Source organism: Bos javanicus, chromosome 25 (genome assembly GCF_032452875.1).
Source record: "Bos javanicus breed banteng chromosome 25, ARS-OSU_banteng_1.0, whole genome shotgun sequence".
Classification (NCBI taxonomy): domain Eukaryota; kingdom Metazoa; phylum Chordata; class Mammalia; order Artiodactyla; family Bovidae; genus Bos; species Bos javanicus.
In genome coordinates this window covers 21070967-21087530 of record NC_083892.1, presented here as the reverse complement: position 1 = coordinate 21087530, position 16564 = coordinate 21070967, and the positions used below count along the sequence as shown (strand labels likewise).

Here is a 16564-nt window from a genome sequence, read left to right as displayed (position 1 = left end):
GGTACCTACTTGCCCAGGAGAGTGGGCACTGGTGGATCTCTTGCTGAGGTTTGGGGGCAGGAGGGCAGCAGGCAGCGTATCTTGGCGGACCCAGCAAGGCCTCATTTGTTCTGCCTCCACAGGTGCAGCTTTTAGCAGCCTGGCAGGAGCTGTGCCAGACCGACCTGCCCCTGGACCGGCAGCTCACTGGACTCTACGACGCCTTGCTCGGTGCTTGGCATGCACAAATCCAGTGGGCTTCGCAGGTAACAGCTCATCTGGGTTTTCAGGAGGACAGAGCCCGTGGTGCCAAGGGAGAGGCTGATGACCTTGACACCCTCAGCTCTGCTTGAAGAACCTCCCCTTATGCTGCCATCACCAGAAGGGTTAAAAGATAAGCTTCAAAACCCAAGGCAGGCAAAGCTTCAGGTCTCCATTCAAACTCTTCTTATCGCTCGTATCTGTATCTTAAATAGGATCTAATGTGACAGTGTTGCTTGCTGTTCAGCCAGGCAGCCCATGGAATTCCTGGAGGCCGTTATCTTCTGATCTAAAAGCAGGAGGCCCTTAGTCAGGTTGTGCTTGAGTGAACCAGACTTTTTTTTATCTTAACTTTGGGTAAAATTTACCTGGTCTAAAGTGAGTTTCCCTTGTTTTCACAATACACCAGGAGTTAGAGGAGCGGTATAGAGTTTTAAAGGTGCCCTCTGACTTAGGGCAGAGGTGGGACAGAGGAAATGCATTTCATTTACTTTCAGGAACTTTCCATCCTTTAATTTCTCGAATTTTCAGCCTTAAAGGGTATAAATCACTGGTCCCATGTCTTCATGCCAAGAGGTGCCCTAGATCATCTTTTTTTTTGTCTGAGTAATGACTAACTGGGCCTGTTCATGGTGTGGCTTATTCTATTTTTTTCAAAATTCATTGTGAATCAGCCTTCAAGTGTTGGTCAGTCATTTGCAGGCATGAACTTGACGGTGGTTGGAGATGATTCCTCACCCAGGGTCACGTTGTTCAAGATTGTTGAAGCAGTCTTCTCCATCCTTGTTTCTTTCTTCTTGAACCATTCAGTCTAAAAAAAAAAAAAACAACCAACCAAACAAGTAAAACAAAAAACAACCTCCTGTGGAAGTTTTGTGGTTTTTATGTAATTGTCAGTTTTCAGTGACCCTGTCCATCCACACTCATTTCTGGGTCCTTGTCTGCTGCTTATATCAGGAAGATAAAGACAGTTCGTGTGCATATGTACAGATGCCCCTCAGTGTTTGAGAAAAAGGATTTCGACTTCTCACACTTCTGTTCAGGCCTCACCCCAAGTTTTGCAAGATGTGATGTGTGTCCTTCAGTGCATGCTCAGTCCTGTCTGACTCTTTGCGACTGTGTGGACTGTAGTCCGCCAGGCTCCTCTGTCCATGGGAAATTCCAGGTAAGAATACTGGAGTGAAAAAAAAAAAAAAAGAATACTGGAGTGGGTTGCCACTTCCTACTCCAGGGGATCTTTCCAACCCAGGGATCGAACCCTTGTCTCTTGGTCTCTTGTGTCTCTTACATTGGCAGGCGGGTTCTTTACCACTGAGCCAGCTGGGAAGTCCCTGTAAGATACAAGTTTATGCTAATGTACACTTTTGTCCCATGGCCCATTTTCTTTTCAAAATGTGAGCATGATACGTGACTGTCATCTCCTAAAGCTCAGTATAGCGCAGAAGAAATCCAAAGGTACCAGGGTGAATGTGTCTCTGAAGACTTTTTATCCTCAATATTTTAACATGAAAATTTCCCAACGTACAAAAAATTTGAAAGAATTGTACAGTGAACACCCATGTACCCACCCCTCCTGTGTTCTACGATGAACATTTTGCTATGTTTGCTTTATCGCAAATCTATCCATCTCTCCATGTGTCTATCTGTTCACTGACTCATCTTATTTTTTGACTCATTTCAAAGTAAGTTGCAAACATCATTCACTTCCAAACACACGTATCATTGACTAGAGTTCAGTATTTGTTTACTGAGATTATTTTAGGTAAATTGTGAAATGTGATGATCTTAAATATGCCATTTGATTAGTTTTGACAAACGCAGTTTAACCTAATCCCCTACCAAGGCACCGAACACAACTGTCATCCTAGAAAGTTCTCTAGTGCTCCTTCTCAGTTTGTCTCTGTACCACCATCACCGAGGGCAACCACTGTTGCGTTTTTTTTCCACCATAAATTAGTTCAGCCTGTTGTAGAATTTCATGTCAATGGAATTTTACTGTGTATGTTCTTTTGTTGAGGCTTCTTTTATTCAGCCTGTTTTTGAAGATATATTCGTGTTGTGTGTATCAGTAGTTCCTTTTCGTTACTGAACGCTCTTACATGGTATGAACATATCTCAGTTTTGTTTGTTCAGCCTTTTCTCGATGGACACTTGGACTGTTTCTAGTTCGGTGCGATTATCAGTAAAGCTGCTCTGAACATTGTTCTGTAAGTTTTTTCGTGGATACCGCATGCTCATATCTCTTGGGTGAAGACATGGGAGAGGCGCTGCTGGGTTATAGAGTAGGTCTATATTTAGATATATAAGAAATCACACTTTTGCAAAGTGGTTGTGCTTTTGCACACTCCCACACACAAGTATGTGAGAGTTCCGATTGCTCCACATCCTTGCCATCATTAGATGTTGTCAGTCTTTTTCATCTTAGCCACTCTGGTGGGTGTGTTGTAGTATCTCACTGTGGTTTTAATTTGCATTTCCCTGATGACTAAGGGTGTTGAACTCCTTTTATCATGCTTATTGGCCGCTTGTATATCTTCCTTTGTGAAGTATCTGTTCTGGTGTCCTGCCTATTTTTTAAAAAATTGGGTAACTTGCTTTTTTAATTATTGAGTTATAGAAGTTCTTTATATATTCTGGATATAAGTTCTTGATCAGATATATTCTGTAGATATTTCCTTCCAGTCTGAGCAGAAGTATTGATTTTGATGAACTTGATTTTATCATATTTTTCTTATATGGTTATTCTTTCTTTGTCCTCAGAAACTATCACCAGCCCCCAAGTTGCAAAGACATTCTTCTATGTTTTCTTCCAGATGCTTGTTGAGCTTTTACATTTAGTTCTATGGCCCATCTTGAATCAATTTTTGTATATAGTGTAAGGTGGGGCTTCCCTGGTGGCTCAGACAGTAAAGAATAAAGAAGCTGCCTGTGATGCAGGAGACCTGGGTTCAATCCCTGGGTTGGGACGATCCCTTGGAGAAGGGAATGGCTACCCACTCCAGTATTCTTGCCTGGAGAGTTCCAGTGTAAGGTAATGCCAGATTGTTTCTGCATGTGTTGTTTGGGTTAATTCCACGCCCCTAGTTGTTAAGTTTGATCTTGTAGTCTTTTGAACCTTTTGGTTGTTCTTTAACCAATGGCCAAAGCATCCCTTATGCCAGATCACTTTAAAGGAAAAGGGACACCTTTGAACATGAGAGACTTGTTGGTTGGTCAGCTGAAACTGTCAGCTGTAAACATTATAGTTTCAGCTGCCCAACCAATTAGAAGGCTTTGGTTTAGAGTTGTTTAGTTTAATTCTTCCCCTGCCTCAAGTCATTTAAGTAGGAGATAAAAGTGAAATAGATACTCATTGCCTAGTCCTTTCTCACAATACCAGGGAGGAGAAGAGTCAGGATTTCTTTTTCTAGATAAGAATACTTTTCATTGTCTCCACTGGTTCCATCCTTTCTTGTAGTAAAATGTTTCTTTTGTCAAATCGGGAAGTTGGACTGGGTGGTATCTAAAGATCATGGTGATTCTCTTATGTTTGGGGGATCGTGGAGGGAATATTAATACTTTGGATAGAGACAGGAGGGTGTGTATTGGTCAGTGTTGTGTGAAGGGAGTGGGAATATATGATGGAGAAACGCTGAATGCAAGACAGGAGTTTGGCTTTCTCTAGAAGGCAGTGAGCATCTGGAGTAGTAGTGTGAATGATGTTACTGTTTTAAGAATCACTTTGGTGTCAGACCATCATCTGTGTAGTTCCTCTGCCAAAAAGCCTTACCAAGAGGAAGTATGCAGATAAATCGAAGACTATTTTTTGAAACAACTATCCTGGACTCTTCAAAAATGTCAGTGTTATGAAAGAAAAACAGTCAGGGAGTTATTAAGAGTAAAGGAGACAAAAAGGCAATTGAATGTAATTTCACGATCTTGGATGGGATTCTGCATGATGACAAAAAAAGCTATTCAGAAGAACATTAAAAGGACAATTGAGGAGATTTGAACATGGACCGTAGCAGGTATAAGTATTACATCAAGGTTAAATTTGATTAGTTACAGTGTTGTAGTGATAAGGCTGGCCTTATTATTAGGAGATTTATGCCGAAGTATTTAGCGGTAACATGTCATGATACCTGTGATTACCTTTCCAATGGTTTAGGAAGTACAGCATTTGTGGCAAAATATTAATTGTTGAATCTTGCAATATTTAAACATTTAAAGCATAAGGAAAATTCTAAATAACCTTTAAAAATAGTGAATTTGGTAATGGTACATAGGGTGAACTGATGAAGAAAGACTGAAGACAGGAAGCTATGTTTGGTCTATGATGGTGATGATAATAACAAAGGCATCCAGTTAAAAAATGGGCAATTGTTAGAACCTGGTAAGTGACAAAGGACCTGAAAGAAAGGAAAGTGAAAAGGGAGATTTTTATTCTGGTCGAATGGAGATGCTACTGACAGAAATAAGGAAGTTGAGAGAAACAGGTCTGAGGAGGTCAGCAGGAAAAGAATGAATTCCAATCTGGGACACTTTAAAATTCCAAGAGAGAGTGGCTCAGCTCTATGGTGATGCCTAGTAGATGGCTGGAAGCTATCATTCAGGAAATATAAATTGGTCGTTTTGGTATCTGAGTTGAGTTAAATGCAAATTTCCTCTGTCTCTTTCTCTCAGACTCCAGCAGTGATATTTATTAAACTAAATAGGTGCTCATTGAATTCACTATGAGAATTAAAAAATTTGATCTTCTCTTTTCATAATAATCTTAAGAAAAGATATTAGCATATTTTGGCCCATGTACATGACCACCTTATAACCAGTTGCTGCCATATGATTTCAGTGGGTGCATTTGTGTTGATAGTCACATTGGTACCACTCTTCTCTTGGGGGCGAATGAAAAAAGAGGTAATATTTACATGATATATATGCTAGTGTCAAGTGAGTGCTGTTTTATGTACGTTGCATAATGTTTTCTAGGATCCTTCCCTTTTTATGGCTGAATAATCTGATGTGTGTATTTTCCACATTGTGTTTATCCATTCATTTGTAGATAAACACTTGAATTGCTTCTGTCTTCTGGCTGTTTGGAATAATGCTGCTATGAACAGGGGTGTACAAACATCTATTTGGGTCCCTGTTTTCAATTTTTTGGGGAGTATACCTCCAAGTGGAATTGCTGGATCATATAATCCTATGTTTAACATTTTGAGGAACTGCCACATGTTTTCCATAGCAACTGCAACATTTTACATTCCCACCAGCCATGCATAAGAATCCAAGATCATGAGAAATTTACCCTATGTTTTCTTCTAAGAATTTTACAGCTCACTCTTTAACATGTAGGTCTCAACATTTGAGTTAATTTTTATATATGATATAAGGTAAGGATCCAACTTTTTTTTTTTTTTTTTTGGCATGTGGATTTCCAGTTTTCTGAGCACCATTTGTCAAAAAGACTGTCCTTTTCTGATGGAATGATGTTTGGCACCCTTGTTGAAAATCATTTGACCATGCGTGTGTTTGGGCTCTCTCTTCTATTCCATTGGGCTATTTGTCTGTTTTTATGCAGATGCCACACTGTTTTGGCTATTATAGCTTTGTTGTAAATTTTGAAAATAGGAAGTATGAGATAGTCAATGTTGTTCTTTTTCAGTATTGTTTTTGCTATTTGGGGTTCCCTGAAATTCCATATGAATTTTAGAATGAGTTTTCCTGTTTCTCCCGAAAAATACTTTTGGGATTTTAATGGAGAGTGCACTCAATATATAGATGGCTTTGGGTAGTATTACTGTCTAACTCTGGAGAAGGAAATGGCAACCCACGCCAGTATTCTTGCCTGGAGAATCCCATGGACGGAGAAGCCTGGTAGGCTATAGTCCACGGGGTCGCAAGAGTCGGACACGACTGAGCGACTTCACTCACTCACTCACTCACTATCTAACTCAGTGGGTAAAGAATCTGCCTGCAATGCAGGAGATCCAGGTTTGATCCCTGGGTTGGGAAGATCTCCTGTAGAAGGAAATGACAACCCACTCCAGTATTCTTGCCTGGAGAATCCCATGGACAGAGGATTTGCAGGCTGGTCTACAAATGTGCTTCTAGATCCTCCGACTGATTCAGTGAATTGCTCTTCTTTAGTTCTATTTGTTCCCTGCCACCCACACCCTCCCTGTTTCTGCATTTCATTTTCACAGTCCTCTCTCTAGCCAGTATCTAAATACTACGTGTGATAGATTTGAAAATAGTTAGGCAGACATGAAGTAGCCAGTTGTCCTGGAGGCAAGGCACAAGTCTTGCTAGTTTACTTAGCTTCTGAGCACATCCACATGGGTGCTGAGCAAAGCCTGGACCCTGTAGCTCTTGATTGGACCACTTCCTGGCTCACAGGGATTCCTGCAGGCCATCCAGGAGTCTGCTTCATTGGAAGCTTTGCTCACTTGTGATAACACAGACGCCTCTCTCCCCCTGCAGGTCTTCAAGAACCCCCACGACGTCGTAACTGTTCTGCTGATTCAGACCCTGGGGGCCCTGGTGCCCTCTCTGCCCGTGTGCCTCAGTTCCGGCGTGGAGCGGGCAGGACCTGAGCTGGAGCTCGTCAAGCTGCTGGAGTTCTACGATGCCACCGCCCACTTCGCCAAGGGGTTGGAGATGGCCCTGCTCCCCCACGCATGTAAACATGCTTCCCTCCAGCTCTCTGACTTGCCTTCACTCACTTTTTTTGGGTGGGTTGGGAGGCCTGGGTTTGTTTGCCTTTTCCAGTGACTGGAGCAGTGTTTTACTTCTCAACAGAGAGGGAAACCTTTTCCATGAAAACACTGCCATTATGGAAATAATTGTTGCTTAATATATTTGCCTAGCTCCAGGGCTGCCTAGGCTCTTCACACGCCCTGGGGAAGTGACAGGCACTTCTGCAGGGGCTTAGAGTGTAAGCGGCAGGTGGACATTAGTGGCAGCGAGTGGGCAGCAAGTTAGGCTGGGAGGGTGGTGTCCTCTTCCTTTTAAGTCATCACAGAACCTGGGGCAAGTCAACCTAAAAAAGTAAGTTCGAGAGAAGAAGTGGATTAGAGGAGGCTTTTGCAAGGGCAACAGCCTATTTTTAAGGGCAAGGGTGCAGTATTAGGACCAAGGGCGGCTATAAGGTACCTGGGCTTTCCCCAGATGCCGTGTGAGAGCACAGCGCTTTTTATTCCCATTTGGGCAAACAGTGAGTGGTGTGTTGCATTTCCCCAGCTGTTTCCCATCTATATTAAAAGCATCATAAAGCTTTAAGTCACACAGACCTCGTGAGGAATGCTGCTGTCAAATCAGGAAGTCGCCTCAGGAAGGCCTGCTTCTGCCATTGGGCTGCTGCGTGTCACTAACTTGGTTTATTTACTAGTTATTCTCTTTAATTACCTGCATGTGTAATACCTCGTACATTCCAGGGAGTGTGTTTGTTGTTCGAGTTCCTGATGACTCATCGGGGGTTTTTGGCACCCTTGCTGGTCAGGCCTCGGCTGTGGGAGAGGCACGGTGGATGTGGGCAGCTTCCAGGGATCTGGACATCCTTGTCCTAGTGGTTGGAGAGTGTTTAGGCCGACTGTCCTGCAGGGGCAGAGTGGAATGAAGGCAGGGCCAGAAGCAGGTTGCTTTCCTCCCACTGGTGATGTATATTGCTGAAGAAGAGAGAACCACCCTCTAAAGAACTGGATACAGAAAGTACTTTGTTAGTCAGCCATGGAAGTTTAGATTTTTTCATGATTCCTATTGAGATTAAAAAAAAATAGTATATCTATTTTTAAATTTAAAAGTACTTCGGAAACAGACATAAAAATAAAAGAGAATAAAAATGATGCATAATCTCTTCACTCAGAGAGGCATGGGAACACTTCCTCCCAGTAGTTCATATATAGATATACATGTTCATAAATGTATATGAAATAAAGGACTTCGCAGGTAACTCAGTGGTAAAGAATCCACCTGCCAATGCTCTAGACGTGGATTCAGTCTCTGGGTTGGGAAGATCCCCTGGAGGAGGAAATTGGCAACCCAGTATTCTTGCCTGGGAAATCACATGGACAGAGGAGCCTGGTGGGCTATAGTCCATGGGGTCGCAGAAGAGTTGGACATGACTTTGACTAAATAACAACAACATATGAAGTAGATGCATATATAAATACATACATATGCATGTTTCTTGAAAAATACTAGTTTATATGATCTTATACTCTTTCTTTTTTGCTCACATTAATATTATGAGCATTTTTAAGTCATTAAGTATCTTCCTAAGACATGGTTTTTAATGACCATTTGATAATGATGGCTTACTTTAATTCTTTAATCCACTGTTTAGAAATAAAACTATTAAAAACAATCTTGCACATTAATTTTGGAGCCCACCTCTGATTATTCCTTGGAATAAGTTTGAAAATTACAGTTGCTAATAAATGAAAAATTTTAAGATTTTGTCACATTTTGTTCTGTAGAAAGTTTCTGCCTCTTTACGGATTCATTTGTAGTAAATAAGGCTGCTCATTCCCCCATGCCCTAATCAGCACTAGGCTCTATTGTTTTTCCCCTTGCCAGTTTCTTAGACAGTTAACAATATATTGTTTCAATTTTCATTTCTTTGATTACTAGCCAGTTTGAAAATTATATTATAAAAAGTTATATTTTTTGTCTTGAATTGCTTATTCTTTTGCCTCTTTTTCTGTTTGAGAGTTTAATCTATTTCTGGTTAATTTATAAGGGCAATTTATTTAAAACAATGTTTTATCAAATATGTTATAAAATCAAAGCACTGTTATAAAAATTCATGATACAGTTATATCTATAACATAAGATGAAACTCTCCTATAATCCCACTAGCTGGAAATAACCACTGTTAAAAATTTGGTGTGTATTCCCAAAATATCTTACATAGGATGGATTTTTTCTCATTATCAGCTATGTTGCAGATACGTTTTCTAACTTTCTAGGTTACCTTTAAGACTTTTCTATTTTAATGTATATAGTATAACTCAAAAATATCTAAAAGGTTATACAGTAGAAAGTAAAAAAAATAATTAGTTGACTTTATAGTTAACAAGCAATATGTTTGGAGTAGGAAATGACAACCCACTCCAGTATTCTTGGCTGGAGAATTCTGTGGACAGATGAGCCTGGTGGTACAGTCCATGGGGTCATAAAGAGTTGGACACCACTGAACATGTACACACACGTATTGGGTTTAGAAAAACCCAGAAAATACAAGGAAGGATAAAGAGCAAACTCAATCAGCTGTCCAGAAACAATATTTTGCATTATATACACGTGCATATTTTGTATATGAGTGTGTCTGTATACTTAAATGCTTTTTATTTTTTATTAGTTTTTATCGGAGTATAATTGCTTTACAATGTTGTTACCTTTTTTTTTTTTTTTAAAGAACTACTGTCTTTTAAAAATCTTTATTTATTTATTTATTTTTGATGGAGCTGGGTCTTTGTTACTGTGTGCAGACTTTCTCTAGTTGCAGCAAGTGGGAGCCACTCTTCCTTGCGGTGGGTGTGTGGGCTTCTTGTGGCAGCTTCTCTTGTTGCAGAGCACAGGCTCTAGGGTGTGGGGGCTTCGGTAGTTGAAGTGTGTGGGCTCAGTAATTGTGGCACTTGGGCTTAGTAGCCGCGCAGCATATGGGATCTTCCTGGACCAGGAATCGAACCTGTGTCCCCTGCACTGGCAGGTGGATTCCTAACCACTGGACCACCAAGGAAGTCCTTGTTAAATGTTTTTAATACAATATTTTATTATCACTGTCACCTTCCCAGTTTTATATGGATTCAGTACTGTCATCCAGCACACAAGTTTTCCTAGTTCCACAGCAGTCTTTATAGCTGTTTCCCTACCTCTTATTAAAGTCCGCTCAGTGTACATGGATTATTTTCGGTTGTCCTTTCTCTTTAATCTCTTTTAAACTAAAACAGTCATCTCATCTTTGGTCTTTCATGACACTGATATCTTTGAAGAATACAGGGTAGTTTTCTTGTAGAATGTCCTATAGCCTGGAATTATCTAACTGTTTCTTTGTGTTTAGATTTAGATGAAACCTTTTTAATAAGAATACTACACTGTTGATGATGTATACTTCCTATGGCATCACATCAGGAGACACATAATGTCCAATTATTGGTGGTGGGTTGGATTAATCACTTGGTAGTTATACCTGCCAGGTCACTCCATTGTAAAGTTACCTTTTCTTCTTTGTAATTAATAATTATCTATGGGGTGATATTTTGGGCCCATAGGAATATTCAGTTCCTTAAGAAACATTTACCTAATGACTTTAGCATCCATTGGTAATTCCTGCCTGAATAAACTTTTACATTGCTGATTATAAAATGGTGATATTCTAGTTCTCTCATTTCTTTTACATACATTTGCAGGCATTCTTTTGTGAGGAGATTTTTCTTCCTTTGTCTCTCTTTAATGTCACTGTAAACTTATGGATTTTTTTACTCATTGTATTATGATACATTATTTTCATTATTCAGTTTGATGCTTGAATTATTTCAGATTTGGTCGGTGGTTGCCCCTTCAGGCTGGCTCCTGCATCATTTTGACATGTTCCTATCAGCCTTAGAGTGTTTTATTGCTTTATGGCACACACAGATCCAGGAACATTTTGTACTGCCTCAGACCTGGAATCAGCCATTTTCTCAAGGAGCTTGGTTTCTTCTAGTGGGAAATGGTATTTAGGAACCAAGATCTGGCACCATGGGTGCTTATTGTTGCTGGGCTATTATTACTTCCTAGGCCCTTTATGAACAGAGCTAGGAAATACATTTATTTTATTTATTTTTTAATTGAAGGATAAATGCTTTACAGGATTGTGTTGATTTCTGCCAAGCATCAACATGAGTCAGCCATAGGTGTATGACTCAGGGAACTAAAACCCTGGCTCAGTAACAACCTAGAGGGGTGGGATGAGGAAGGAGGTTCAAGAGGGAGGGGACATTTGTGTACCTATTTATTTATTTTTGGTTGTGCTGAGTCTGTTGCTGCATGGGCTTTTCTCTAGTTGGGGTAAGCAGGGGCTCCTCTCTAGCTGTGGTGCGCAGGCTTCTCACTGCAGTGGCTTCTCTTGTTGCAGAGCACGGGCTCTAGAGCACTCAGCCTTCAGTAGGTGTGGCACGAGGGCTCAGTAGTTACGGCTTTGGCCTCTGGAGCACAGACTCAGTAGTTGTAGTACACAGCTTATTGCTCTGCGGCATGTGGGATCCTTCCGATCAGGGATTGAACCCATGTCTCCTGTATTGGCAGGCAGATTCTTTACAACTGAGCCACCAGGGAAACCCCATATTTTTAAAAATTACCAGTTTATACTGACACTTCCAAATCAAATCCAACACCAGTAGATTTTTACCTCTTGCCATTCTCTACTGCATCTGTTCTCTCCTACAGAGAGAATCATGGTTTCCATCAGCAGTGTGTGTGTGTGTGCGCGTGCATGTGCATATGTGTGTTTCTGTGTTTTTTGTATACACATACAATTATTTTTCATGACCCTCTTATGGATAGGTCAAAAGGTATTTAATTTACTTCAGTTCAGTTAAGTCGCTCAGTCGTGTCCGACTCTTTGTGACCTCGTGAATCACAGCACACCAGGCCTCCCTGTCCATCACCAGCTCCCAGAGTTCACTCAGACTCACGTCCATCGAGTCAGTGATGCCATCCAGCCATCTCATCCTCTGTCATCCCCTTCTCCTGCCCCCAATCCCTCCCAGCATCAGACTCTTTTCCAATGAGTCAACTCTTCACATGAGGTGGCCAGAGTACTGGAGTTTCAGCTTTAGCATCATTCCTTCCAAAGAAATCCCAGGGCTGATCTTCAGAATGGACTTGTTGGATCTCCTTGCAGTCCAAGGGACTCTCAAGAGTCTTCTCCAACACCACAGTTCAAAAGCATCAATTCTTCGGCACTCAGCCTTCTTCACAGTCCAACTCTCACATCCATACATGACCACTGAAAAACCATAGCTTTGACTAGACGGACCTTTGTTGGCAAAGTAATGTCTCTGCTTTTCAATATGCTATCTAGGTTGGTCATAACTTTTCTTCCAAGGAGTAAGTGTCTTTTAATTTCATGGCTGCAGTCACCATCTGCAGTGATTTTGGAGCCCCCCAAAATAAAGTCTGACACTGTTTCCACTGTTTCCCCATCTATTTCCCATGGAGTGGTGGGACAAGATGCCGTGATCTTAGTTTTCTGGATGTTGAGCTTTAAGCCAACTTTTTCACTCTCCTCTTTCACCTTCATCAAGAGGCTTTTTAGTTCATTCTTCACTTTCTGCCATAAGGGTGGTGTCATCTGCATATCTGAGGTTATTGATATTTCTCCCGGCAATCTTGATTCCAGCTTGTGCTTCTTCCAGCCCTGCATTTCTCATGATGTACTCTGCATATAAGTTAAATAAGCAGGGTGACAGTATACATCCTTGGCATACTCCTTTTCCTATTTGGAACCAGTCTGTTGTTCCATGTCCAGTTCTAACTGTTGCTTCCTGACCTGCATACAGATTTCTCAAGAGGCAGGTCAGGTGGTCTGGTATTCCCATCTCTTTCAGAATTTTCCAAGTTTGTTGTGATCCACACAGTCAAAGGCTTTGACATAGTCAATAAAGCAGAAATAGATGTTTTTCTGGAACTCTCTTGCTTTTTCGATGATCCAGTGGATGTTGGCAATTTGGTCTCTCGTTCCTCTGCCTTTTCTAAAACCAGCTTGAACATCTGAAGTTCACGGTTCACATATTGCTGAAGCCTGGCTTGGAGAATTTTAAGCGTTACTTTACTAGCGTGTGAGGTGAGTGCAATTGTGTGGTAGTTTGAGCATTCTTTGGCATTGCCTTTCTTTGGGATTGGAATGAAAACTGACCTTTTCCAGTCCTGTGGCCACTGCTGAGTTTTCCAAATTTGCTGGCATATTGAGTGCAGCACTTTCACAGCAGCATCTTTCAGGATTTGAAATAGCTCAACTGGAATTCCATCACCTCCACTAGCTTTGTTCGTAGTGATGCTTTCTAAGGCCCACTTGACTTCACATTCCAGGATGTCTGGCTCTAGGTGAGTGATCACACCATCGTGATTATCTGGGTCGTGAAGATCTTTTTTGTACAGTTCTTCTGTGTATTCTTGCCACCTCTTCTTAATATCTTCTGCTTTTGTTAGGTCCATACCATTTCTGTCCTTTATCAAGCCCATCTTTGCATGAAATGTTCCCTTGGTTAATTTACTTATTCAACTATAAATGGGCTAGTTCTAGAGTGCTATATGCTGAGGATGCCATGCTAAGCAAAACCAGACACAGTCCCTTCTCTCATACAATATATATTGCAGTGGGAAATAGCCAAATAATCTTACTAATGAGTGTATAATTACAAAGTGAGGTGAATACTTTGAACAGCAAAATGGTTGTAGGAGAAAAGTTGAATGGTCCTAAGCAGATAAAGATGATCAAGACCCTCAGACATGAACTGAGTGAGTCCTCAAGGAAGAATAGGAGTTAACCAGATGAAGAGGGTTAGGGAAGAACAAGGTCTTTCCAAACAGAAGTAGTAGCTGGTGGCCAGAGGGGAGCTTTTGAGAAACCGAGAGAAGGCTGGAGGCTAGGGGAGTTGTGAAAGAGGCCAAGGCTGTAGAAGTAATAACAAAAGTCAGTTCAGTTCAGTCGCCCAGTCGTGTCCGACTCTTTGCAGCCCCATGGACTGCAGCGTGTCAGGCTGCGTACAACAAAAGTAGCTGGCATTATTGAGAGCTTACACGTGTTAGACACATACTATTTTACCTAACCTCCAGTTAAGCCTATAAAATTGATGCCATTATTAACCTCATTTTACAGTTGAGGAAACAGACATTGAAAAGTTAAGTCATTTGCACCCAGTCCCCTAACAGGAAGCGAGAGAACTTCAGTTAGAAGAGCCTTCATCCTTAACTACCCCCTCTTTCACCTCCTGAGGTCAAGTGATGGTAGAACTTGGCAGGCTATGGAAAAGATTTTGGATCCCAGCTGAAGAGAGAATTCTTAGCAGTTGAATTACTGTGTCACAGAATATGCATGTTAAAATCTTCATGTAGTTGAATATAGGAATTTTGGTGCATATCCCGTTTCTGTAAAATCCTAGGAATGCTCCAAATGAAAATGTTCTTTGTGCAGAGCCTTTTCTCTGTAGCAGTTCTTGAACTTGACCCTGGGGAGGGTTATCATTTGAAGAGGTTCTCAATTATGATGGGTTATAGGATTAAGGGGATCCATATCTTTATTATTATTTTTAAATTTTTTATTTATTTATTTTTGGCTGCACTGGGTCTTTGTTGCTGCCCAAGGGCTTTCTCTAGTTGCGGCAAGCCTGGGGTGGGGGGCTACTCTCTAGTTGCCGTAGGTGGGCTTCTCACTGTGGTGGCTTCTCTTCATGCAGAGCATGGACTCTAGAGCACAGGCTCAGTAGTTGTGGCCCACAGGCTTAGTTGCTCCGAGGCACATGGGATCTTCCCAGACCAGCAATCAAACCCGTGACCCCTGCATTGGCAGGCCGATTCTTAACCACTGGACTACCAGGGAAGCTCCCTGAATCAGTGTCTTTAATAGCGCTTTAGGCAAATAGTACACAAAGCTCAGATTTATTAAAATATTTACTGACATGATTGTTGCAGGTTCCATGAATGGTAAAAGCAGATGAACAGAAAGTAGTCACCCCAAAGATGAAATAGGAAAAGTTCCAGTAGAGTCCCTTCCACCTATCGTTTTTCACCAGTTAATTTCCAGTTCTTTGTTCATTATTGCTTTTAATTTCTGATTTCCTTGAAGATGAGCAAAACCTGGTGAAAGTCATGGAACTGGTGGATGCTGTGTATGGTCCGTACAAGCCCTACCAGCTGAAGTATGGAGACATGGAAGAGAAGTACCTTCTCATCCAGTTCAGCGAGGTGCCTCTGGTAAGGTCACAGCACTGCCGGGGCCAACTGGGCATCACTGTATCTGCCAGGCTGGGGTCGGGGTGGCTGGGATGCTTCAGAGAAGGTGGGAGCCAGCATACAGAATGCAGAGAGTGGGAACAGGTGTGTAAAACATGGGCTTTCAGCGCTTCCTGGGCTCTTGTAATCCAAATTAAAACGAGACCACAGGTCTGCTACCTGGTTTTTATTTAAAATCCCCAGTAAGGACCTCGCACCCCTCAGAGGCTTAAATCTTCTCAAGATTAAGTTGGTTTTCTCCCTGAGTCAGTCATGATTATGCAGTCTTTTCTTCAAGGCAGATATGCAAACAGACACTGGAGCGGAGCACTCAAGGATAGTGCTCTCAGGCCAGGTTCACCAGGTGGACACACCAGAGGGGAATTTCCATTGCAAATAATTAAGGCTGTCTCGTGGGAGGTGGGAGAAGGCAATGGCACCCCACTCCAGTACTCTTGCCTGGAAAATCCCATGGACTGAGGAGCCTGGTGGGCTGCAGTCCACGGGGTCACTAAGAGTCGGACACGACTGAGCGACTTCACTTTCAATTTTCACTTGCATGCATTGGAGAAGGAAATGGCAACCCACTCCAGTGTTCTTGCCTGGAGAATCCCAGGGACTGGGGAGCCTGGTGGGCTGCCGTCTATGGGGTCGTGCAGAGTCGGATACGACTGAAGTGACTTAGCAGCAGCAGTGGGAGGTGAGTTGACATTGAAGAATAGATCTTACAGTAGTTCAAGTCGGCTGCCTCCTGCCATTTTTTTTCTGTTTTCTAAGGATGTCCCTAGAAAGTCTGTTCCACTCAGTTATGTTTTTGCCCCTGAAAGAAGCATGTTTTTTTTTCACCACATTCTTTTGGAGTGTGTGATACGGAGAATGCAGACCCTCACTTGAGAGCCAGAGGGAGAGCTGTTGCTGCTACTGCTAAGTCGCTTCAGTCGTGTCCGACTCTGTGCGACCCCGTAGACGGCAGCACACCAGGCTCCCCCGTCGCTGGGATTCTCCAGGCAAGAACACTGGAGTGGGTTGCCATTTCCTTGTCCAATGCATGCAAGTGAAAAGTGAAAGTGAAGTCGCTCAGTCATGTCCGACTCTTAGTGACCCCGTGGACTGCAGCCCACCAGGCTTCTCTGTCCATGGGATTTTCCAGGCAAGAGTCCTGGAGTGGGGTGCCATTGCCTTCTCCCCAGAGGGAGAGATACCATCTTAATCACAGAAAAAGAGGAAAGAGATAAAAATATAAGGATGACTATAAGGATTTAATCATGCTTTTTGGCCAGGAGTTTATTTCTGTGATCTCACTGGCCACTTAGACTGTTCTTCACTCAGTCAGGCTCTTAAAGAGCTCTCATAGTTTGGGACTACATTTCTG

At 42.0% G+C, this 16564-nt stretch overlaps 1 protein-coding gene across 2 annotated transcripts in view; it reads left to right on the top strand.

Moving 5' to 3' along the window:
• COG7 (component of oligomeric golgi complex 7) overlaps window positions 1-16564 on the top strand; it is a 90928-nt gene that overhangs the window by 30134 nt on the left and 44230 nt on the right. For both annotated transcript variants that reach the window (XM_061401420.1, XM_061401418.1), the window contains exons 6-8: window positions 123-245; window positions 6700-6898; window positions 15047-15174. In XM_061401420.1, coding sequence (XP_061257404.1) covers window positions 123-245; window positions 6700-6898; window positions 15047-15174 — 450 coding nt within the window. The remainder of the gene's footprint in view (window positions 1-122; window positions 246-6699; window positions 6899-15046; window positions 15175-16564) is intronic.